This window comes from Oncorhynchus keta, chromosome 4, assembly GCF_023373465.1.
Source record: "Oncorhynchus keta strain PuntledgeMale-10-30-2019 chromosome 4, Oket_V2, whole genome shotgun sequence".
NCBI classification, from domain to species: Eukaryota; Metazoa; Chordata; class Actinopteri; order Salmoniformes; family Salmonidae; genus Oncorhynchus; species Oncorhynchus keta.
This window is the reverse complement of record NC_068424.1, coordinates 43748009-43773908: the sequence shown is the minus strand read 5'-3', so window position 1 is coordinate 43773908 and position 25900 is coordinate 43748009. Positions and strand designations below refer to the sequence as shown.

Here is a 25900-nt window from a genome sequence, read left to right as displayed (position 1 = left end):
CAGACATTTAGAAACAAAACATGCCAATTTGAAAAATAGGCCACAAGAGTTTTTAAAGCGAGTATTAAGATGACTTTTGAGTAGTAAGACATGTATAAAAGCAACATATACAATTCATTTAGAAGGGTCTAGACGCGTCTTATATGGTGAGCTATCGAGTGACTAGGACAGGCAAGCCCCATACTATTGGGGAGGACTTAATTCTTCCTCCTGTCGCGGCAGGGTAGCCTAGTGGTTAGAGCGTTGGACTAGTAACCGAAAGGTTGCAAGTTTGAATCTCCGGTAAAAGGAAAAATAAAAATATGTCTGGGACAATGCTCAGGGGTAAGGCCAAAAAACGATTGAGACAATGCCTTCATCAAATAACTATTTCAGGAAGAATCGGTGACATGGTTTTGTAATAATTACTGCTTCACATACAAGCAAGTTAATTATATGCATTACAGCTGGATGAGTCAACAGGTGTAATGGGCCTGGCACAGCTCCTGGGCTGGCTCCTGGTATATGTCCGTTACGTTTATGGGGGGGTCAATTATGGAAGACATCCTCTTCTGGAAACCAGGAGAGGATATTTTTAAAGTACTTGACAGCTTTGTGACATCAAATGGACTTTGGTGGTCAAGATGTGTTGGTATCTGTACTGATGGTGCAAATGCCATGACAGGAAGAAATAGTGGAGTGGTAACGCGCATGCAAGCAGTTGCTCCCGACGCCACTTGGGTACACTGCATCATGCACTGAGAGGCTCTTGCTGCCAAGGGAATGCCTAACAGCTTGAAAGACATTTTGGACATTATGTAACACTCTTACAACATACAGAAGTGTGCTGGTTATCAAGGGGCAAAGTATTGACACATTTTTTTAAAAATTGAGAGATGAGCTTACTTGTCTGACCGCTTGCATGATGACGAGTTTCTCACACGACTGGCCTATCTGGGTGATGTTTTTTCTCGCCTGAGTGGTCTGAACCTAGGATTACAGGGTCTCTCGGCAATTATATTCAATGTGCGGGAAACAATTGAGGTCTGCATTAACAAGGACAAAACACAGGTCTTTCCATCATTGTATGATTATTTTTGTGTGCAAAGGAACTCAAGCTTACGGAATGTGTCAAATGTGATATAGCGTAGCACCTGAGTGAGTTGGGTGCGCAATTAAGACGGTACTTTCCCGAAACGGTTGAGACAAACAACTGGATTCGTTATCCCTTTCATTCCCTGCCGCCAGTCCACTTACCGATATCTGAACAAGAGAGCCTCATCGAAATTGCAACAAGCGGTTCTGTGAAAATTTAATTTTATCAAAAGCCACTGCCAGATTATCAGAGTATCCTGCCTTGGCAAATCGCGCTGTTAAGACACTGATGACCTTTGCAACCACGTACCTATGTGAGAGGGGATTCTCGGCCCTCACTAGCATGAAAACGAAATACAGGCAGACTGTGGGTGGAAAATGATTTAAGACTGAGACTCTCTCCAATACAACCCAACATTGCAGTTATATGCATCCTTTCAAGCACACCCTTCTCATTAACCTGTGGTTAGTTATTTATCATTTTCAATGAATAATTAAGGGTTTATATGTAAGATGGTTAAATAAAGTGCAAAATTATTGATTATTGTTATTATATTATTATTTGTGTCCTGGTCCTATAAGAGCTCTTTGTCACTTCCCACGATCCGGGTTGTGCCAAAAACTCACACTCTCATTCGTATGTTTAATAAATGTATCATATACGTGTGTGTGTGTGGCAGGCTTACAATGATGGCAGAAAAACAACATTTGAGAGTGCGCTGACCCTGGTGGGGGTACACAGCTGGAGGTTGAATGTTTGAAGGGGTATTGGACTATAAAAAGTTTGGGAACCACTGCATTAGAGGATGTTTGCTTAAAATATAAACAATAATGTTGACCAGTGACCACACAATGACATTTCATTTCATGTATTTAGAAATAGAATGTATTTCACTGCTTTGATTTATTCAGAAAATAGAAGACATTTTACTGCTTTGATTTATTCAGATAAGTAATTGTATTGCTTTGATTTATTCCAAAACACGTACTGAATATTTTCAACATAGGTAGAATCAAAGACTGGAGTAATATAATGAAGAGAGTCTTCAATAACCCTGTCTTTTGAACCATTGAGATCTGGCAACAACATCATTGGAATAGTCACCCCCAGTGGTGCCCACGTCCATTCGCTCATAGGTGCGGACATTTTTGTCCCCAGCATTGTAGGCTGAAATTCCCCCTGAAAAGATGTACAATATGTTTTTGCCATGGTATCCATGCATTTGCATACATAACAAACATGTAACTCCTCGCCTTCTATCAAACTACAGAGTAAAAAGGTGGGTGAGCAATACGGCACCTTTCAGCTGGTGCTCCTTGGGCCATGCAGGGAATTTAGCCTGGATCCTTCGGATAAACTCATTGAGAATCTCACTGCCTTGACTGATATGCTCCTCACTGTCCCATGTCCCCACTATCTTGTGGTAGCGCTTGTCAACCTATGAAAAGAAAATATTTAGAAATAAATCACACCACTTCTATTGCATTATAAAAATAGCCTGTAGTACAATCTAAAAGAGGAAGGGGAAGATGCTATTAAACTTCTCAGATTTCAACAGAAATCACCTTGGTAAGTTCTGCTTCCTCTTTCTCACACACAATCAACGATACATATACACAAATCTTGTGCCAACTAACTGCCAACCAACCTGCATGAGCCCAAAGCCATTTCCATGATCTCCCCAGCCATGGTCCAGCACTGCCCCAGCCCGGGACTCTCTGGAGATGATGCCAGCGATGATAGCTGGGTCCAGGCCATGCTTCTGCCCCACCCTGGTGATGAGCTTCTTGTACTTGTTCATCCTCACCAGGTCATGCTCAGCCAGTTTATGAGAGGCATCCACCCCTTTAGAGGATTAGGATTGATAGTAAAATAAATATAAAATCTTAACTTTGCATGTCATTTCTTTCCTATAAAATTATATAGAGTCGATGGATGTATTACTATTGATTATTGGAAGGTTCTGAATACCGGTCACTCACATACCTTGGACAGTTAGCTTGTCTTGTCTAGCGGTTATCTCTGAGGCCCCACTGCTGTCAACCTTTGTAATGTCTCCAAAACAAGAGGCTAAAGTCAAGAATGTAATGAATCCACCAATTCCAACTCCAACTCCTATCCGAATTAGACAAATACAGATACCATAGGTTACTTTAGCTGGTGCCCTTCTAAAATAATCTATGTGAAATAAATATAGTTTTATGATTACAAATGATCATACAGTTGAACAGAGCTCACCCATGTTGATGTCTTTCGCTTGGTGATTTCCTGTAAATGAAAGTTCCTCAGACGGATCTATTGCACGTGACAGTTGTGGTTGAGCAATGTGGGGACTGACGCAGAAAGTGCAGAAAAAATATCAGCTCCCTGAGAAAAAGAAGCACGAGATTGAATTTCTCAACTTTCTAGAGTTTTCCCTGTTTCCCTTTACTGTGGCAATTGTGATCGAATCAATGCAGTATTATCCACCTTCAATGCAACATTCCTGAAACAAAACGAACTATGCAAGAGATGTTGTTGTAGGCAGAAGACATCGGAATACAGTGTGATTATATTGTGTTTTGAGCCAATAGGCAGAGGACGGCAGCAGCGTAGCCTAGTGGTTAGAGCGTTGGACTAGTAACCGGAAGGTTGCGAGTTCAAAAAAAAACCCCGAGCTGACAAGGTACAAATCTGTCGTTCTGCCCCTGAACAGGCAGTTAACCCACTGTTCCCAGGCCGTCATTGAAAATAAGAATATGTTCTTAACTGACTTGCCTGGTTAAATAAAGGTAAAATAAAAAATAAAATAAAAATACCATCATTTGATGATTCTCCTAATAATGGCATGGGAATAATAATGCATTTTATTTTGTAAAGTGTTTTCTTGCATCAAACAACACAATAACTTTTCAGTCACCTCCTTGTCTGAAGGACAAGTGGATAAACAGGTTCATGTCAAGGCCTGCAAGTTTTTTTCAAACATGTTATGTAATGTAGGCCTATATTGAACACCACCCATTGACTGCTGTAGGCTGAATGATAGAGCAGCTATTTCCATGTTACAATGTTATGGAATGCATTTTCTACATTATTTTTTTTATGGTAGGCCACACTGGCACTGTAGGACTACATTATGATCAAATAGCTACAGTAGTCTACTTGGCCACAGTTCAAACTGTATTTTAAAGCGGGTACAGAATTTTCACAACGTTCAAGTTTGCACTCAGCAGACCTGACATTTGCTCAGTGCTGAAGAAAATTAGAGGGAACATTGGTTGTGGGGTTGCTGCCGGGAAATGGGTGGAGGGGAGCCAACTGCATTTGACATAAATAGGAGAAGCAAACACAATGGATGAGTTGTAGATGTGTGTGACACTGAGTTATTAGTGCATTCGGAAGTATTCAGACCCCTTCACTTTTTCTACATTTTCTTACATTACAGCCTTATTCTAAAAAAGGATTAAATATGTTTTCCCCTCATAAATCTACACACAATAAACCATAATGACAAAGCAAAAACTATTTTTTAGCTGCTCAGCTATTTTCAGGTCTCTCTAGAGATGTTCAATCGAGTTCAAGTCCAGGCTCTCACTGGGCCACTCAAGGATATTCAGAGGCTTGTCCTGAAGCCACTCCTGCATTGTCTTGGCTGTGTGCTTACGGTCGTGGTCCTGTTGGGAGGTGAACCTTCGCCCCAGTCTGAGGCCCTGAGCGCTCTGGAGCAGGTTTTTATCAAGGTTCTCTCTGTACTTTGCTCCATTCATCTTTCCCTTTATTCTGACTAGTCTCCCAGTCTCTTTCGCTGAAATACATCCCCACAACATGATGCTGGCATGACCACGCTTCACAGAGGGGATGGTTTTGGCCAGGTGATGAGTGGTGCCCGGTTTCCACCAGACGTGACGCTTGGCATTCAGGCCAAAGGGTTCAATCTTGGTTTCATCAGACCATAGAATCTTGTTTCTCATGGTCTGACAGTCCTTTAGGTGTCTTTTGGCAATCTCCAAGCGGGTTGTCATGTGCCTTTTACTGAGGAGTGGCTTCCATCTGGCCACCATAAAGGCCTGATTGGTAGAGTGCTGCAGAGATAGTTGTCCTTCTGGAAGTTTCTCCTATCTCCACAGAGGAACTCTGGAGCTCTGTCAGAGTGACCATTGGGTTCTTGGTCACCTCCCTGACCAAAGCCTTTCTCCCCCGATTGCTCAGTTTGACAAGGCGGCCAGCTCTAGGAAGAGGCTTAGTGGTTTACAACTTCTCCACTGTGTTCTCGGGGACTTTTAATGCTGCATACATTTGTTGGTACCCTTCCCCAGATCTGTGCCTTGACACTGTCTCAGAGCTCTATGGACAATTCCTTCAACCTCATGACTTGGTTTTTCTTCTGACATGCACTGTCAACTGTGGGACCTTAGAAAGACAGTTGTGTGCCTTTCCAAATTACTTCAATTTAATTTGTCAGTGTATTGTGATGTTGAATCAACGTGGAAAATACGATGGATTTGAAAAAAGCCATCAACCAGTACGGTTTTCATCTCATTTCAACCAACGTTGTAAACATTGAAATTAGGGAAAAACTTAAACTTAAATACATTTTTTAAACATGACTAACAGGTTGTTCCATCAGTCTAGTTTCAACATAATCATCAGAACTGTGTATATGTTGAAATTGCATTAAATTCCACAGAAACTAAAATAATATTTTTCATCCTATATTCAATAAACATAATTTTCTATGTGTTCACAGTTTTCCGTGTGTTCTTCATACACACAGAAAACTGGTGAGTGTCTAAAAACCCAGCAGTGTTGAGCGTGAAAAACCCAGCAGTGTTGCAATTCTTGACACAAACCGGTGCGCCTGTCACCTACTACCATTCCACATTCAAAGGCATTTCAATCTTTTGTTTAGGTCATTCACCCTCTGAATGGCATACAGTACATACACAATCCAAGTCTCAATTGTCTCAAGGCTTAAAAATACTTATTTAACCTGATTCATCCCCTTCAGCTACACTGAAGTGGATTTAACAAGTGACAATCAATAAGGGATCATAGCTTTTTCCTGAATTCATCTGGTCTATCTGTCATGGAAGGCGCAGGTGTTCCTAATGTTTTGTACCCTACTTTAATGTAGCATTAAGACTTCCCTTCACTGGAACTAAGGGGCCTAGCCCGAACCATGAAAAACAACCCAAGACCATTATTCCTCCTCCACCAAAATTTACAGTTGGCACTATGCATTCGGGCAGGTAGCGTTCTCCTGACATCCGCCAAACACAAATTTGTCCATTCCCACTGCTCCAGAGTCCAATGGCGGCAAGCTTTACACCGCTCCAGCCGACGCTTAGCATTGCGCATGGTGATCTTAGGCTTGTGTGCGACTGCTCGGCCATGGAAACCCATTTCATGAAGCTCCCGGCAAATAGTTATTGTGCTGACGTTGCTTCCAGAGGCAGTTTTGAACTCGGTAGTGAGTGTTGCAACTGAGGACAGACAATTTTTCTACGCTACGTGTGGAAAAATACGCTACATGTGGAAAAATACACTACGTGTATCTTTAAAATTGAGGGATGAGGACAAACGTTGACCCTGCTTTTCTGTTAGACAAAGTGCACAGTTGCTTGCCAGACTGATCCCCTGCTCATGAATGGATGCCGTGACCTACCAAAAGGAGCAAAGATGGGTGTCATAACATGTCCAGCAATGTGATTGCAATGATTTACCGACCTCCAAAAATAATTTAATTCACTGATCACTTGCTATTTTCACAGCTTGTCAAGCATAGAATATAGTGTGTCATGCGACACAAGTACCTTTGTGAGTCCTCATGCTTCCACAAGGCTAATCATAACCACCATTTGTAATGTAATCAGTGTGTGTGTGTGTGTGTGTGTGTGTGTGTGTGTGTGTGTGTGTGTGTGTGTGTGTGTGTGTGTGTGTGTGTGTGTGTGTGTGTGTGTGTGTGTGTGTGTGTGTGTGTGTGTGTGTGTGTGTGTGTGTGCGTGTCCATCCGTGTGTCCGTCCGTGCGTCCCACCACCCGCCTGTCCGTCCGACCGACCGACCAGTATCTTTGATGAGCGGCCAGGAGCTTATCTACGCTGCTATACCCATCAATGTGACTATGTCAAAGGACTCAGGTTAATTCTGACCTGTTCAAACTTCAACATAGTATATGTTTGTGTGTTAGATATCACCTATTCCTAACTGCCATGCTTGCAAATATGCAGAGTGGATCTCAGTAACGTATTGGATTTGCCCCAAACATACCCCTTTTTATTCAGGACAAAAAGGCCAAAGGCCATTCTTTTTTGCAAACAGGCTTCCTTCTTTTCACTGTCAATTAGGTTTGTATTGTGGAGTAACTACAATGTTGTTGATCCATCCTCAGTTTTCTCATATCACAGCCATTAAACTCTGTTTGAAAGTCACCATTTCCCTCATGGTAAAATCCCTGAGTTTGTTCCTTCCTCTCTGGCAACTGAGTTAGGAAGGACACCTGTATCTTTGTAGTGACTGGGTGTATTGATACACCATCCAAAGTGTAATTAATAACAAAGGGATATTCAATATTTTGGGCGGCAGGTAGGCTTGTGGTTAGAGTGTTGGGCCAGTAACCAAAAGGTTGCTGGATCAAATCCCCAAGGTAAGAATCTGTTATTCTTCTCCTGAACAAGGCAGTTGACCCACTGTTCCCCGGTAGGCTGTCATTGTAAGTAAGAATTTGTTCTTAACTGATTTGCCGAGATAAAAAAACATATAAAGTTTTTTTTTAAATATATTTTCTTTTACCCAAACACCAACAGGTGACCTTCTTTTGAAAGCATTGGAAAACCTCCCTGGTCTTTGTAGTTGAATCTGTTTGAAATCCACTCCCACCTTACAGATAATTGTACTGTATGTGTGGGATACAGAGATGAGGTAGTCCTAAAAAAAACAATGTTAAACACTATTATTGCACACAGAGAGAGTCCATGCCACTTATTATGTGACTTATTAAGCACATGTTTACTCCTGAACTTATTTAGGCTTGCCATAACAAAGGGTTTGAATACTTATTGTCTCAAGACATTTCAACTTTTCATTTTTAATTATTTGTAAAAAAAAATAAAACATAATTCCACTCTGACATTATGGGGTTTGTTTGAATTTTTATTTTTTTTATTTCACGTTTACTTAACTAGGCCAGTCAGTCAGTTAAGAACAAATTATTATTTACAATGACGGCCTACTCCGGCCAAACCCAAGATGCTGGGCCAATTGTGCATCACCCTATGGAACTCCCAATACAGCGTGTATTGTGTGTATAACAGTGACAAAAAAGCTCAATTTAATACATTTTTAATCCAGGCTTTAGCACAACAAAATGTAGGAAAAGTCAAGGGTTGTGAATACTTTCTGAAGGCATTGTAGAGCCATGTCATTGTGGAATGCTCTGCCATCATAGGTTACCCAGGCAAAAAGCGAGTTTAGCTTTAAAAAAAAACATATTTACATTTACATTTAAGTCATTTAGCAGACGCTCTTATCCAGAGCAACTTACAAATTGGTGCATTCACCTTATGACATCCAGTGGAACAGCCACTTTACAATAGTGCATCTAAATCTTTTAAGGGGGAGGGGGGGTGAGAAGGATTACTTTATCCTATCCTAGGTATTCCTTAAAGAGGTGGGGTTTCAGGTGTCTCCGGAAGGTGGTGATTGACTCCGCTGTCCTGGCGTCGTGAGGGAGTGTGTTCCACCATTGGGGAGCCAGAGCAGCGAACAGTTTTGACTGGGCTGAGCGGGAACTGTACTTCCTCAGTGGTAGGGAGGCGAGCAGGCCAGAGGTGGATGAACGCAGTGCCCTTGTTTGGGTGTAGGGCCTGATCAGAGCCTGGAGGTACTGAGGTGCCGTTCCCCTCACAGCTCCGTAGGCAAGCACCATGGTCTTGTAGCGGATGCGAGCTTCAACTGGAAGCCAGTGGAGAGAGCGGAGGAGCGGGGTGACGTGAGAGAACTTGGGAAGGTTGAACACCAGACGGGCTGCGGCGTTCTGGATGAGTTGTAGGGGTTTAATGGCACAGGCAGGGAGCCCAGCCAACAGCGAGTTGCAGTAATCCAGACGGGAGATGACAAGTGCCTGGATTAGGACCTGCGCCGCTTCCTGTGTGAGGCAGGGTCGTACTCTGCGGATGTTGTAGAGCATGAACCTACAGGAACGGGCCACCGCCTTGATGTTAGTTGAGAACGACAGGGTGTTGTCCAGGATCACGCCAAGGTTCTTAGCGCTCTGGGAGGAGGACACAATGGAGTTGTCAACCGTGATGGCGAGATCATGGAACGGGCATTCCTTCCCCGGGAGGAAGAGCAGCTCCGTCTTGCCGAGGTTCAGCTTGAGGTGGTGGTATTCCGTCATCCACACTGATATGTCTGCCAGACATGCAGAGATGCGATTTGCCACCTGGTCATCAGAAGGGGGAAAGGAGAAGATTAATTGTGTGTCGTCTGCATAGCAATGATAGGAGAGACCATGTGAGGTTATGACAGAGCCAAGTGACTTGGTGTATAGCGAGAATAGGAGAGGGCCTAGAACAGAGCCCTGGGGAACACCAGTGGTGAGAGCGCGTGGTGAGGAGACAGATTCTCGCCACGCCACCTGGTAGGAGCGACCTGTCAGGTAGGACGCAATCCAAGCGTGGGCCGCGCCGGAGATGCCCAACTCGGAGAGGGTGGAGAGGAGGATCTGATGGTTCACAGTATCGAAGGCAGCCGATAGGTCTAGAAGGATGAGAGCAGAGGAGAGAGAGAGTTAGCTTTAGCAGTGCGGAGCGCCTCCGTGATACAGAGAAGAGCAGTCTCAGTTGAATGACTAGTCTTGAAACCTGACTGATTTGGATCAAGAAGGTCATTCTGAGAGAGATAGCGGGAGAGCTGGCCAAGGACGGCACGTTCAAGAGTTTTGGAGAGAAAAGAAAGAAGGGATACTGGTCTGTAGTTGTTGACATCGGAGGGATCGAGTGTATGTTTTTTCAGAAGGGGTGCAACTCTCGCTCTCTTGAAGACGGAAGGGACGTAGCCAGCGGTCAGGGATGAGTTGATGAGCGAGGTGAGGTAAGGGAGAAGGTCTCCGGAAATGGTCTGGAGAAGAGATGAGGGGATTGGGTCTAGCGGGCAGGTTGTTGGGTGGCCGGCCGTCACAAGACGCGAGATTTCATCTGGAGAGAGAGGGGAGAAAGAGGTCAGAGCACAGGGTAGGGCAGTGTGAGCAGAACCAGCGGTGTCGTTTGACTTAGCAAACGAGGATCGGATGTCGTCGACCTTCTTTTCAAAATGGTTGACGAAGTCATCTGCAGAGAGGGAGGAGGGGGGAGGGGGAGGAGGATTCAGGAGGGAGGAGAAGAAGGCAAAGAGCTTCCTAGGGTTAGAGGCAGATGCTTGGAATTTAGAGTGGTAGAAAGTGGCTTTAGCAGCAGAGACAGAGAAGGAAAATGTAGAGAGAAGGGAGCGAAAGGATGCCAGGTCCGCAGGGAGGCGAGTTTTCCTCCATTTCCGCTCGGCTGCCCGGAGCCCTGTTCTGTGAGCTCGCAATGAGTCGTCGAGCCACGGAGCGGGAGGGGAGGACCGAGCCGGCCTGGAAGATAGGGGACATAGAGAGTCAAAGGATGCAGAAAGGGAGGAGAGGAGGGTTGAGGAGGCAGAATCAGGAGATAGGTTGGAGAAGGTTTGAGCAGAGGGAAGAGATGATAGGATGGAAGAGGAGAGAGTAGCGGGGGAGAGAGAGCGAAGGTTGGGACGGCGCGATACCATCCGAGTAGGGGCAGTGTGGGAAGTGTTGGATGAGAGCGAGAGGGAAAAGGATACAAGGTAGTGGTCGGAGACTTGGAGGGGAGTTGCAATGAGGTTAGTGGAAGAACAGCATCTAGTAAAGATGAGGTCGAGTGTATTGCCTGCCTTGTGAGTAGGGGGGGAAGGTGAGAGGGTGAGGTCAAAAGAGGAAAGGAGTGGAAAGGAGGCAGAGAGGAATGAGTCAAAGGTAGACGTGGGGAGGTTAAAGTCGCCCAGAACTGTGAGAGGTGAGCCGTCCTCAGGAAAGGAGCTTATCAAGACATCAAGCTCATTGATGAACACTCCGAGGGGACCTGGAGGGCGATAAATGATAAGGATGTTAAGCTTGAAAGGGCTGGTAACTGTGACAGCATGAAATTCAAAGGAGGCGATAGACAGATGGGTAAGGGGAGAAAGAGAGAATGACCACTTGGGAGAGATGATATATAAAAAACATATTGCATCACAGTACCTCTCATCTTTCTGAATATTTAATTGAACTGTACTGTGTATAAGAATATGAATACAGTACCTTCTGAAAGTATTCACACCCTTTGACCTTTTCCACATTTTGTTGTATTACAGTAAAACTATTTTGTAAATGCGTAACATATAATACGAATTGTAATTCGTAACATATGCGAATTGTAATTCGTAACATATGCGAATTGTAATTCGTAACTGTCACGGTTTTCATAAGGTGAAGGAGAGTCAGACCAAACTGCAGCGTGTATATTGTGATCCATGTTTAATAAAACAAATGTAACACGAATCCAAAACACAAACTCTACAACACAATAAACGTAATGAAAACCTAAACTGGTGCAAACTAACACATAATAAGGACATCGAGACACTCAGGACAATCACCCACAATACAACCAAAGAATATGGCTGCCTAAATATGGTTCCCAATCAGAGACAACGATAAGCACCTGCCTCTGATTGAGAACCACTCCAGACAGCCATAGACTTTGCTAGATAACCCCACTAGCTACAATCCCAAATACATACACACCAAAACCCCAAGACAAAACACTGGCCTGACCCAATACATGAAGAAAAACACAAAATACTTAGACCAGGGCGTGACAGTAACATATCATACAAAATGGGTAACGGACAACTACAGATTAATACATATCATACTAAATGGAATTTCTTGGGTTTATGTACAGAATAATACGAAATGCTCTGAGAGCAGGTTGTTTTACATGGAAATGACCTTAATTGATCTTTGGCGGTGGTAGCTAATATATTTGTTTGCTCATCTGTCACTGACAAACATTTAGCATGCAATAATGTAGCCTAAATCAAGTGTATTATTTTGCTCTTGATTCGCTTAGTAGCCTTATTTAAATATAAGCTATCCACCATTGAGTTGTGAGAGCGCATTCTGTTTTATCCCCTAATGTAACTTAGCCTACTTCAATATAATCAATCATTCATTCATGTCATTACGAGTCATTCATGCCTTTAAGTACAATCAAGCATTTTATTCTGAAATTAAATAACAAATGGAATCTTGAATAATTAAACAATAAATAAAGAACTATTTTCTTCCAAACAACTATTTGAATAATCACTCAAAACCGCCGTGTTTTGAATGCATGTTTGATTAGGAAAATATTTGGATCAGTTAGTTTACAAGGTCCAGCAAGGCAAATTAGCAGGGCAGTCATAGGTTGTATTTTGGTAGGATGTATCAGTGTTAACAGATGCTATTAGAATATGAGCTTCTCCTGATGCTGAGATGTGGTCTTGTGGATTATTATTCTCCTGAGAGCACTCCACTCCAACCTATTCATATTGCAATTTGAAATATTTCAGGCAAACGAACAAGAAATCAAAGGAAATGGATATATATTTGGGAATGTGGCCGAAAGGTTTTTGGATCTCCTGGGCCCAGTTTTTCAAATGTTAGCTATCCGTATTTTGGCTTTTGGATAGGATTAAATGTATAGAAATATAATATAATTTAATCCTATCCGATGGCCGAAATCTGAATAGATAATTTTGGAATACATTCTAAAGATGTTCTTCCCTCTAAATCAAATCAAATCAAAATAAAATCAAATCAAATGTATTTATATAGCCCTTTGTACATCAGCTGATATCTCAAAGTGCTGTACAGAAACCCAGCCTAAAACCCCAAACAGCAAGCAATGCAGGTGTAGAAGCATGGTGGCTAGGAGAAAACTCCCTAGAATGGCCAAAACCTAGGAAGAAACCTAGAGAGAAACCAGGCTATGTGGGGTGGCCAGTCCTCTTCTGGCTGTGCCGGGTAGAGATTATAACAGAACATGGCCAAGATGTTCAAATGTTCATAAATGACCAGCATGGTCCAATAATAATAAGGCAGAACAGTTGAAACTGGAGCAGCAGCACGGCCAGGTGGACTGGGGACAGCAAGGAGTCATCATGTCAGGTAGTCCTGAGGCATGGTCCTAGGGCTCAGGTCCTCCGAGAGAGAGAAAGAAAGAGAGAATTAGAGAGAGCACACTTAAATTCACACAGGACACCGAATAGGACAGGAGAAGTACTCCAGATATAACAAACTGATCCTAGCCCCCCGACACATAAACTACTGCAGCATAAATACTGGAAGCTGAGACAGGAGGGATCAGGAGACACTGTGGCCCCATCCGACGACACCCCCGGACAGGGCCAAACAGGAAGGATATAACCCCACCCACTTTGCCAAAGCACAGCCCCCACACCACTAGAGGGATATCTTCAACCACCAACTTACCACAGAGCCTAAGTAGACATTTTAATCTGACTAAAGGTGTACATTGATATTGGTTTGTAGTTTTTTCCCTATTTCCCCCCTTTTTTTCATTTTGCAAAACTGCTAATATTTTTAGGACTGACTGGGAGTTCATGGTTGATCAAGGCTGGGATGTGGGTGTGAGAATGGCAGAAATTAGGTAGAAAGGGAGACATGGTCAATTTTCAAGAAGGGTGTTAGAGAAGTACGATGATGGTCTTCAGAAGGTGTCGTATGCTGAGGCAGTGAAGAAAGTAGCGCATGATGGGTCAAGGGTAAGGATCCATGTGAGTAATAGATCTGTGCTAGTACAGAGGGATAGGCCAACAAATGATATACACTTCAGTAAGGTTGGCTTCTTAGCATTAATAGCAATGGTTATCAACTGTACTGCAGAAATGAAATGTAAAATCACAGAAAATACATGTGGTGCCAGCTGCAGAGAAGTACTTGGGTATTTGAGATTTCACTTCGAAGAGTTACAGGGTATGTTGAGTGGCAGTGTCCCGTCCTCCCTGGAGTAGGATCGGATAGGGTCAAAGAGGTGGTGGGTTTTTTACTGTGTAGGTTTAGTTTGCAGGGTCATTTTATTTTTCCCCTTTTTGTATCAGTGTAATGGATTTTACACTCCAGTCCAGTTGGTGGCAGTAATGCACCTTTTTGGTTTTCAACTGCCATTTAAAAATCATGAACAGTTTTTTTTTCAAGCAGACATGCTGCTATGTTTAGACAGAGACACCTTGAATACTTGTCGCGTGTTTTTATGCAGTTTATGTCCATGAAATAACATTCTAGACCATGCACAAGCTACATTAGCTTATGTTGCCTTTGTCTGTCCAGAAATGTTTTTGCGTCCCGAGTTGTTGTATCATTTTCTTCTGTCAAGTTGATGCAAGAAGTAAGTAATTTCACAAGTTTTCCTAACCCAACATTAACCTAGTAGATACATTTTTAAATACTTATTATAGTGTACAAACGTATTGCCTAATTCTTGCTCAGTAACACACTGTTGCAATGTTGTTGTGTTGTAGCTATAATGTAGCTATGTTGCTCAATGTCTGGTGTGTGATCAGCGGCTTACTACGTTTCTACTTCGGTGAGGTTTAACGGCGGTTAGCATCCAATATGTTGCATTACCGCACCTAACTGAAATGTGGTGGTAGTGTCCCGTCCTCCCAGGCCTCTGCCTGTAGTAGGATCGGATAGGGCCAAAGGGGTGGTGGGTTTTTAATGAGTGTAGGTTTAGTTGGCAGGGTCATTTTTTTAAATCCATTACACTTTTCGATAGAAAGGGGGAAACGGGATGGTTTTTTTAATTATTTTTATAATATAATAAATAATATATGCCATTTAGCTGACGCTTTTATCCAAAGCGACTACAGTCATGTGTGCATACATTCTACGTATGGGTGGTCCCGGGAATCGAACCCACTAACCTGGCGTTACAAGCGCCATGCTCTACCAACTGAGCCACAGAAGGACCACTATATTTACCCTCCCAACTAACCCTACACTCATTAAAATCAACCACCAACGACCTGAGAGGACGGGACACTACCACTCAACACACCCTGTAATTTGTAAGTTTTGTACCCCGAAGTACTACTTTGCAGCTGCCACCACAACATCTATGTCCTGTGACTTGATAACCATTGCTATGACGCTAGGAAGCCTGGTCATAACCATGGCCATCAATGCAAGGCACAGGCTCCAAGCTCCTCACAACACCTTCTACCCCTTCCATTTCACCCACAGGAACTTGAACTGGCGTCAGGCTCACTGTGTTTGAACTTGGCACCAATCTTCCTTGACATACCCTCTCCCTTGTTATTGCTAGCTTCACCAGATACAAACCCATCCTCTGCCTGCCTCATTCTTTTAAACCTCTTCTCTCTTTCCCTGCAATCCTCCTCCCTTAACCAATTACCCAACTCATTCTGAAAATATTCAACTTTTCCAAGTCTAAATCTCTTTTTAGCCTCCTCGAGGGACACGTTGAGCCCTGTACTCCATCCACTTCCGCTTGCTACATTTGTAGCTGATTATGGTGGGGCAACATTGTAACACTCATTTGTTTTCCTTTAGACTGACAAAATGTTCATTTCATCAAAGCTGATGATATGAGACCAACATTAGGATACTACGGGGATCCTGTTGTGAAACAGGACATTGATCATCTTGCCTCTAAACGCAATGTCTTTCTCAATGCATATGCCCAGGTAGGCCTACAGCAGATACGTGATTTAGTTATGAACCCAAGCCAACTTAAGTTAGCAATCCGTTGTAATTGTATAATTGAATCTATTTTCTTCTTCACCTTTTTTTCTTTCTGTCATTCAATTTATAGCAAGCAGTGTGCACCAAGTCGGACCTCCTTACTAACAAGTCGTAGACCTGACACAACCAAGTTATGACTTTATCTCCCACTGGAGAGTCCATGCAGGGATCTACACAACTCTCCCTCAGTGCTTCAAGTCAAAGGGCTACACCACTATGCCAGTGGGGAAGGTCTTTCATCCAGGTAAATATCCTAGCCATTTTTCTAGACCTACTTAATGTTTTTAGTGGTTGGTGAATTTATTTTATCAGTCTACTTTGAAAAATGTGTTAACAATTTTCTGGTTTTCTGCACTTTGTTTAATATCCACTGTTTTCAGTTTTTTTTTTCAAATTTCTCCCTGCTTATTTGGTGCAGGATCTCATGTGAGAGCTTTCAAATTGCTAGAGGCTGTTTCAGTTGCCTTGTTAAATACTTGTCCTCCTGAGTCATTGTGTTGTGCTACTCTCACTGTTTTATGTGCTTGTGTTGAAGGCATAGCCAGCCGCCAATCACTCAGATGATTACCCATACAGCTGGTCTGTACCTCCTTATCATCCTCCCTCTTTCAAATATGATAATAGGAAGGTCAGTGTTTGCCTTGACTGCTGCCGTGTCTCCCTAGTCTACAGATGCTCTGGTCATGTATGACTTAAATGAATGTTTGTATATTTAATGGGTACTATTCAGTATAGTGAATGGATTCAATTCAGTATACAAACATTCATTTAAAGCTGGAATCCTTAATGGTGAAACTGCCACGTCCGTTTGCCATATTACAACAAAGAAGTTATTGCAAACAGTAGTTAATTGTGTAGATACTCCTCTAAGAAAACCAGGGTTTCCATTAGCCGGTACTAGCCGGGTTTTGGACAATATTTTTTTATATTTTTTATGTATTGTTGAAAAGCTGATAAATAAAATTGCTGCCAGTCAATTGTCCACCGGGAGAGGAAAAAGCCCATTGCGAAATGCTTTTAAGCCTATTAATTGATGTAAATACCAGTGGATGTAAATACATTTGACTGGTCATGTGTATCGGTCTACAGGTTAATTTGCATAATTTGGTGGAACTAAATTGGCACATGTGTACAGTATATTTGTTTATGTCTCTTATCACGAGTACAGCATACACATACAGAGCCTTTGAGTGGAATATCTGTCAGACAGAGCAAGAGCTGCTGCTACAGCATCTCAAACAGCAAATGCATAGACAACAGAAGGCAGGCTTCATCAGCGCATCACACACACGACTTTGCAATGAGCTGGAGGCAGCATACATTTTGAAAACATATACTTAATTGTTTGAAACCTGAACATTTTACTGCATATTATGAGGCATATCTTACCTTGCTTTAAAGAAGTCTTGCCAACATCGGACTATCAGTGGAGGCAATTATTTTATATCAACTTTATTTCATTGTCCAGTAGCCAAAGGCACAATCTGTGTCATATTAGCAACCCATGCTAGTTGTTGCATCATCTCTGTCACATGAAACCGCAGGCATGTGCGGTGTGCTTTTAACACTTTGTCCTGCTAATTGCATTATGGTACTAGCATTCACGTGAAGCCTACTGCCTTGTGTGTATTGCTGAACTTTATAATGTGAATAATAGTTTATCAACATTTTTAAATGAATGTTCTGATCTGTTGCATAATACTCTTTTTTTTCTTTTTAACTTTTTTTTGTTTATGTAGCCTAGGCCTGGTTATATGAATTTGGGATCTATCGTCCCACAGCTGTCCCAAAGTCTGTTCGGAATAGGCTTTCTTTCTCGACAAGCGCACCAATAGTATAGGTAAACTTTTCTACTATGGGGGCTAGTGATTTTGCTGTTCGTTAGTCTTGTTAGCTGAGGAAAAGTAAATGTGGACAGTTCTAACATCTTCAAAGTGCACATCAGAATTTGTTAACAAGGACCACAAATCGTTGCATCTTCCATTTGCATGTTCTGTTAATAAGAATGACGTTAAACTAAATGTGATTTATGTCATTCTTCGCACTGGGTAGAGGCCCTAATCAGGTTACTCACCCAATGCCCTTGGGTCCGGTACATTTTCAAATGTCTGCTGAATTAAAATTCTGCTGGTCAAATGTCCGGTGCCACATTTTCCAAATTGAAACCCTAGTGGATACTGTAAAACAGCAAAGCACTTTTTTTCCCCCTTGGACATCATTGCACAGCAATAGAACAGCAGAATATGGACTGCATTTTTTTTATTTATTTTATTTTATTTACCACATTGCGCAAGGCTTGTCATCACTTTTTCAACAAAAACAACATTGGTAGGGTGGACAGTGGCGCTGTTTCTTCCTACTGCGGATTCCATCTTTAAGATATAATAATAATATAATAATATATGCCATTTAGCAGACGCTTTTATCCAAAGCGACTTACAGTCATGTGTGCATACATTCTACGTATGGGTGGTCCCGGGGATCGAACCCACTACCCTGGCGTTACAAGCGCCATGCTCTACCAACTGAGCTACAGAAGGACGGCTAAAGATGCTTCTGCCTGCCCTTTTTGAGCCATCTCTCTGTGTAATACTCAAACTGCTTATCGTAAGATGTTTTTTCTGTGCATTTTCACATTCATACATGTAAAATGTTGTTTAGCTAAAGAAAATGTTGTTTTGTTTAGGTTTGCAAGGGCATTGATGGCCAACTGCATGTCAACCTGCTGTGCTCGGTGAATGTGTCAGAACCCCCTCTAGGGACACTACCATACATGGAGAGCACAGAGGCTGTCAGACTGCTCAAGTCCACAAGGGATTCTGAGAAGCACTTATTTCTGGCTGTTGGATTCCACAAACCTCACATTCCTTTCAGAATCCCACAGGTACCGCACCTGCAGCTGCCCTTATTTTCAGACATGGACTTTTTAACTGTGCAATCAGATGGCATTAATGAGCAAGTATGATTCCCCCAATAGAATGATCAGGCTCTCCAACCCTGTCCCTGCAGCGCTACCGGCCTATAGGTTTTTGCTCCAACACTATTCAAGCGCACCTGATTCTAATAAATGGCTGATGATAAGCTGAATCGGGTTAGTTACAACTGGGGTTGGGGTGAACCTACAGGAGGGTATCACTCCAGAAACAGGGTTGGAGAGCCCTAATGTAGATGGTATGATTTGTTAACTGATGAAAGGCTTTGCCAATTGCCTAACAAACTTTGTGTGTATTAGGAGTTCTTGAAGCACTACCCCCTGGATAAGATTACCCTGATGTTCCTAAAGGCCTCCCCAGCATGACCTACAATCCCTGGACTGACATTAGGAAGATGTTCAAGCTCTGAAGATCAGCTTCCCATATGAACCAATACCAAAGGAATTCCAGGTTGATTATACATGCACACTCTTGGGGGAAAAAAGTGCTATCTAGAACCTAAAAGGGTTCTTCGGCTGTCCCCAAAGGAGAACCCTTTGAAGAGCCGTTTTTGGTTTCATACCACATACTATTAATATTTGTGTTAGTGACTCAGCATCAGAAGTTATGTCAAGACACTCTCATTATAGAATATATATTGTTTATTATAAATCCAGAGTTAAAAATCTGTTTCGGTCAGAGACCTTCATCAGACAATGTTTGTGACTCAGCTCTAGATTCGACAGCACTATTATGTCTCTGTGATATACCTGGACTCCCAAGTGGGCATGTTGTCAAATACTCTGGATGATCTGGGCCTGGCTAAAGACAATGATGTGCTCTTTACTTCAGACCATTGGAAAAGTAATTTGTCCATATAGCCCAGTCCTAAACTGGGCTGGGTTCAGTATGAAAAAAAATGGTGTGCAGTGTTCAGTTAAATAGAAACGTTGCTGTTCTGAATGACAAGTTGAAAAACGGGGAGGAGTTGGGTCGTGGGTTGGTATGACGATTCAAAATACACCGCTGCCCTTTAAATACGTCACTCATTGCTCCAAGCCGCACCCCACCACACACACCAAACGGAGCAAACGTACCTCAAAATTTGTTAAAAGAACGTGGGAGAACATGTCATTCAGTACAAACCGTCATGCAATGTACCAAGCGTTTAATCAAACTGAACGAACCCCTAGTGTCTGTAATGGTTTGTTAATGGCAGTGCTTGAGGTACTCTTTAGCCACTAGATGGGGGTGTGAGAACATCAAAATTCTGCCTTCACCTTCCTGAGTTGACAAAGATTTACTTCACCAGCTTGGATCCATTCATAGCATATATCAGTCCCTCCAGGATTCTATGATCATGTTTTTTTTTTTGAAAAATCAACAATTCCCTCCATATTATGCGAGAGCTTGCAAATTTGAACAATCACTGCACTTCTGCATTAAAAAAAGTCAAATCATCGCATAAAACTGACCCATCACCACAGTTTATAAAGAGGGCATGCAATTTCAACCAATCACCTCTAATTTACCACATAATATGGTTCAATCAAGCCACACGTCAAGAAATGTTTTCCCTCGTCAGCGCATTTCTACAACAAATTGGACAAAATCATTGCATATTACCGTGCAAAATGTCAGAATTTTTGCCTACAAATATCACAAAAAATCCCTGCTGAATTCCTGGAGGGACTGATATGTTGTCTTGACTATGAACTGTAGGTTGATTTAAAGGAGCATCGTATGTAAAATGAGTTATTGTTACATGTTTTTTATTCCATGCCTGTATGTTGCATACCATGGCCAATAATACATTTTATGTTGTCCGATTGCTTAATTACATTGTCATTTTTGTAAAATATGATTCCTTTCTCTTAAAGGATGGTCACTTGGGTAGCATGGGGAATGGGCCAAATACAGCAACTTTGACGTGGCCACTCGCCTTCCCCTAATGTTCTACGTACCAGGTGTGACTGCAGTCCGCCAGGGGATGAGATCTTTCCCTACATAGATGTGTTTGGTCCAGCACAGCATCACTTTACACAAGGTATTCAGTCATAGTTAGTAACTAGTTTTAATTCCTTGTGTGTACTTCTCTTATACTTTATTATATAATTAGCACTGATCTTGCAAGGTGTGACAGAGGAAAGCAGTATGCTGGAAACCTATCCAGTCTTTTTTTCCCCTATCAGACATTGGTTCAGTGAACGAAAGGAAGCCATTGAGTAATTTGAGACTTTCGTATTCCTCTGACTCCTTCCTTCCTGTGACAATCATTCTCCCACAGGACAGATGGTGCAAGAGAAGTTTGTTCTCTACTATGTGACATTGTTATTCCCAGTTCTGTTGATGGATTGTGACTATCTCACTCTCACTGGAGGAATGTGAATGAGCTGCTAGATGTCTACCCCACAGTGTCTTACCTGGCTGGGCTGAAGCCCCCACACCCCTGTCTTGACAACTCCTTCGACGTGGATCTCTGTACCCTAGGGAGACAACCTGGCCTACTCCTTCAAGCACCTAGACTACAGCAAGGACTGCAGCCAGTATCCCAAGGCCCGCAGACCCCCCTCCCCCAGGAGAACTCTGACCTGCCTAACCTGAAGGAATTCCAGGTGATGGGCTACTCTGCCCTCCTGAGACTACCGCTTCACCCTGTGGGTGGGTTTTGACCCTGCTAGCTTCCAGACTGACCTGGTGGTCCACGCTGTGGAACTGTACCTCATGGAGAGAGACCCAGGCCAGGACCACAACCTGTACTCTGCAAGCTGGGCCAGGACCATCATCAGCTGAATACCCTTACCTCAAACACCACCTCTATGTCACTGCAGAGATTAAATCTAAAGGGATGTCATGATAATGCCTTGTTTCGATAATGAACTATTTAGAAGGGAAGATCTGAATTGTTGCTATATTCAGAAAGGACTCAACATTTAATGAATATATTGAATGTCCCACAGTTACAATAAGGGCACTTAATGTTTGTAGTTAACCGTTAAGATATTAGCTGCTGCTATCATGGTTAACCTGTAGTATCTACAGTACATGGGTTTTTAGGCACACACATTGTCTTAGCGTGTGCCTAAGATAAAAAGTGAAAAGGTGTCTGTGGGAGTTAGTGTGCTAAATTTGATTGAATCACAGATGAGACCAATAGGGTTAGTTTTGCAAGCATAAAGATTTTCTACAGTAATAAAACAACCTAAGGTTACTTGCGTAACCCCAAATTTCTGATAATGAGTGAGATGTATCACATGTGGGATTCGCTAGGATCAACTATTCTCTCCAAATAACCTATCGGAAACATCTGTTGGAGACCGACAGACAAGTAGAGTGGCAAATAAAGTGAGCCCTTCATCTCATTTTTTAAATTGTATTTAGACTTTATTTAACTAGGCAAGTCAGTTAAGAACAACAATACATCATACAAAGCAGCCACAACTGTCAGTAGGAGTGTCGTTGATTGAGTCTTTGAATGTAGAGATTGAGATAAAACTGTCCAGTTTGAGTGTTTTGTTGCAGCTCGTTCCAGTCGCTAGCTGCAGCAAACTGAAAAGAGGAGCGACCCAGGGATGTGCGTGCTTTGGGGACCTTTAAAAGAATGTGACTGGCAGAATGGGTGTTGTATGTGGAGGATGAAGGCTGCAGTAGATCTCAGATGGGGGGGGAGTGAGGCCTAAGAGGATTTTATAAATAAGCATCAACCAGTGGGTCTTGCGACGGGTATACAGAGCTGACCAGTTTACAGTGGCGTATAGAGTGCAGTGATGTCCTATAAGGAGCCTTGGTGGCAAATCTGATGGCCGAATGGTAAAGAACATCTAGCCGCTTGAGAGCACCCTTACCTGCCGATCTATAAATTACGTCTCCGTAATCTAGCATGGGTAGGATGGTCATCTGAATCACAGTTTGTTTGACAGCTGGGGTGAAAGAGGAGCGATTACGAAAGAGGAAGCCTAGTCTAGATTTAACTTTAGCCTGCAGCTTTGATATGTGCTGAGAGAAGGACAGTGCACCACCGAGCCATACTCCCAAGTACTTGTATGAGGTTGCTACCTCAAGCTCTAAACCCTCAGAGGTAGTAATCACACCAGTGGAGAGAGGGGCATTTTTCTTACCAAACCACATTACTTTTGTTTTGGAGGTGTTCAGAACAAGGTTAAGGGTAGAGAAAGATTGTTGGACACCAAGAAAGCTTTGTTGTAGAGCATTTAACAAAAAATCTGAAGATCATCTGTATATAAATGGATGCGAGAGCTTCCTACTGCCTCAGCTATGTTGTTGATGTAAATTGAGAGGAGTGTGGGGCCTAGGATCGTGTCTTGGGGTACTCTCCTGGTGACAGGCAGTGGCTGAGACAGCAGATTTTCTCACTTTATACACTGCGCTCTTTGAGAGCGGTAGTTAGCAAACCAGCCCAAAGACCCCTCGGAGACCAATACTTCTTAGCTGGTCCACAAGAATGGAATGGTCTACCGTATCAAAAGCTTTGGCCAAGTCAATATTAATAGCAGCACAACATTGGTTAGAATCAAGTGCAATGGTGACATCATTGAGGAGCTTTAAGGTTGCAGTGACACATCCATAACCTTAGTGGAAACCAGATTGCATACCCAAAGAGAATACTATACACATTAAGAAAGCCAGTCATTTGATTATTGACAAGTTTTTACAACACTTTTGATAAACAAGGCAAAATAGAAATAGGCCTTTAACAGTTAGGATCAGCTTGATCTCCCCCTTTTAAATACAGGATAAGGAGCCACTCTGGTTATTATCAAGCATGCTTCTCTTCCTTGCGCTCTTCCGCACAGGGAAATACGGTGATACATCTGTATCACGTGAGAAATGGCCGACTCCCATATCGCAAACATGGTCTCTGAAGCCAGGGTAGTCACATCAGCAACCCTCAGAGGCTCCGAAACAGAGGGAGTACGCACCAAGAAGGTGCATAAACAACCCGTCGGGAAAAACCTCATAACTGAGGGGAAGCCCAATTTGTGCCTCACAAAATCTAAGTTTAATGTGATTTGTCCTCCCAAAAACTGTACCCAAGAGGTACACTCCTCTGTAGGAGAGGGACCTTTCAGGTCCCTCCGAAGGCTATCACCCACGCCAGTGTGAATAAATATAATAGTCCTCATGATCCGGCAGGATATCGTCTAAGATAGAAGGGTCCATTGGTTTCCCAATGAATGAAGAGCATCATAACTTTGCCTGAGCTCTCATTCCATCCAAGTAGATGCGCAATACACATACTGGACAATGATGGGAACACCCTTCTGGGGAAGGCGACAGGCAAAAAGCCATAGGCTCCAAGGTGTGACAAAGAGAAAATGTCAACCCATGCCAATGGATGGGGTTAGCTACATTAACCTGAAAGACTCCGGGCTTGAACAGTGGCTGGTAAAGAGCAGTCCACACACTCGCTTTAGGTATGCCAAGGGCAGTAGTAAAGCGAAAGACTGAGGAATATTACATCTCTATGCTTCTCAGCGGCTAGTAGCTGCTGTGAAAGAATCTTCAGCACAATAGACACGTCCCAGGACGAGCTATAGACTTAGAGGCTGGGAGTAAGCGACATAAGTTTGGATAAACTGCGTTCCTGTCGGGGCCCTCGCAAGCTGAGAAAGCGGCTAGAGGACCTTAACAATGACGAAACCTCTCCGTCCAAAAAAGTCTGGCATTTTTACAGTATAGGATGATGGAAAACCGAGTGTAGGAAGGAACGATCTGTTTAGTCATATCATTCTTCCAAGAAAATGCATCAACTGTAAAACAGAGAGCTTGCCTAAGGGGGCTGGCACTCTTTTCCAGGAGTCACCGGCCTGCTATAGCATCCGGGTGAGGGTATATAATTGCTTTGTTTGCTAGGGTACAAATCCTGCATGATGATAGCAGCCTGGACTGGTCGTGAGCAGTGTGTACCGGCTGACCGGAAAGTCACTGGCCATCGAGGGGCTCGAAGATGACTGGAAGGTCCTGTTTCTTTGCTCCATGTAGACTGAAAACGGAGGATAGGTAACATACATTTGTTCTTAACTGACTTGCCTAGTTAAATAAAGGTTCAATAAAAAAATCAGGGTGTGTCAGGGTGTGTCAGCTCTCCAGGTCACTGTTTTGGGAATGGGGTCTCTCAGGGCCCTCACAGGGTTGTAGCTTCTACCAGGATGCAGCAAGTCAGTCCGGATAGATGCGGGAAGTGTGCTCTCTGGGTACAGAGCAGCCGGTGGCATGATGGAAGATGTCAGGCAATGTAGCCAAAGGAAAAGCAGCACATTGTTCCTAATACAGTATTCCCAATCCTGGGCAGTAGGATATTACTGGTATGTCTTGGCCCTGCTCCATTGAGGAGAGTTGTTTAAAAGCGAAGATTTATCCTCAGCCGCTCGTAAGATGGGGATGCAGTGGTCTGGTCGCGTGAATCAATCGCAGTAGAAGCGGGATGAGGAAAAGCTGAAGCTTTGTGGACTCGGGAGTACAAGTTTGTTATTAAGGCACATGAAAGTTCACGTGTTCCAGAAGGCATTTCTGACACGCATTTTTGATTTAAAAAATGAATGTTTACGTTCAAATGCTTCTCCTGTGAAGTAGTGACGTGCGTCATATGCTTAGTTTCCTGAAACTAGTTTAATTTAATAAGCACTCTCTATGGGATTTTCCATGTATTTGTTGGCATTGCTATTCTTCAGATTAGAGTATCAGTGGGGTTTGACAACGCCACCCCTTGTGTTCAGTTCCAGTATTACAAAATATCCCGGTATGGCACAAGGTCGGTATGACGATCTGGATGCCACCCAAGCCTAATAGGTGATGCTTGCGAATCCCACATGTGGTACATCAAAACAAGTATTTGAAAGGGAACCAACTGCAATGAAATGCATTCTGTAGCCTGTTCTTTCAGCTAGGGAAAAGAGATTGATTACAGAGTATGCTGCATCACATTCGGCCGTGATTGGGAATCCCATAGGGCAGCACACAATTGGCCCAGCGGCGTCCGGGTTTGGCCGGGGTAGGCCGTCATTGTAAATAAGAATTTGCTCTTAACTGACTTGCCTAGTTAAAGATTAAATAAAAAATAC

At 42.9% G+C, this 25900-nt stretch overlaps 1 protein-coding gene and 2 long non-coding RNA genes across 6 annotated transcripts; 2 read left to right on the top strand and 1 right to left on the bottom strand.

Annotated features, from left to right (window-relative positions):
- Positions 1-1927: 1927 nt before the first annotated feature.
- Positions 1928-3613, bottom strand: LOC118375112 (lysozyme g-like). Of its 2 annotated transcripts, none has more exons than XM_035761619.2 (5): positions 3314-3613; positions 3062-3145; positions 2724-2920; positions 2375-2513; positions 1928-2254 (listed from the first exon to the last, which is right to left on the bottom strand). In XM_035761619.2, exons 1-5 carry the CDS (start codon positions 3315-3317, stop codon positions 2121-2123), a joined length of 558 nt encoding a protein of 185 aa, XP_035617512.1. In that variant the 5' UTR covers positions 3318-3613; the 3' UTR covers positions 1928-2120. The 2 variants fall into 2 exon arrangements, with proteins under 2 accessions (XP_035617512.1, XP_035617503.1); XM_035761610.2 differs by having other exon boundaries at positions 3062-3190; positions 3314-3612.
- Positions 3614-14320: 10707 nt separating this feature from the next.
- Positions 14321-15991, top strand: LOC127923122 (uncharacterized). Its single transcript, XR_008113400.1, has 3 exons — positions 14321-14527; positions 15715-15848; positions 15977-15991. It is a non-coding gene; the product is annotated as an uncharacterized LOC127923122 (long non-coding RNA).
- A 166-nt stretch (positions 15992-16157) lies between these two features.
- On the top strand, positions 16158-22029 carry LOC118375097 (uncharacterized). 3 transcript variants are annotated; one of them, XR_004823730.2, is made up of 3 exons: positions 16158-18790; positions 19139-20865; positions 21106-22029. It is a non-coding gene; the product is annotated as an uncharacterized LOC118375097 (long non-coding RNA). The 3 variants fall into 3 exon arrangements; XR_004823731.2 differs by having other exon boundaries at positions 16158-19289; positions 20699-20865; XR_004823729.2 differs by having other exon boundaries at positions 16158-20865.
- Positions 22030-25900: the final 3871 nt, after the last annotated feature.

Coding starts and splice junctions, on each gene's coding strand:
- LOC118375112 (XM_035761610.2), bottom strand. Junction 2,921..3,061: donor AGACAAGCTAACTGTCCAAG/GTATGTGAGTGA, acceptor AATCCTCTAAAG/GGGTGGATGCCTCTCATAAA. Junction 2,514..2,723: donor ATGGCTTTGGGCTCATGCAG/GTTGGTTGGCAG, acceptor TTCTTTTCATAG/GTTGACAAGCGCTACCACAA.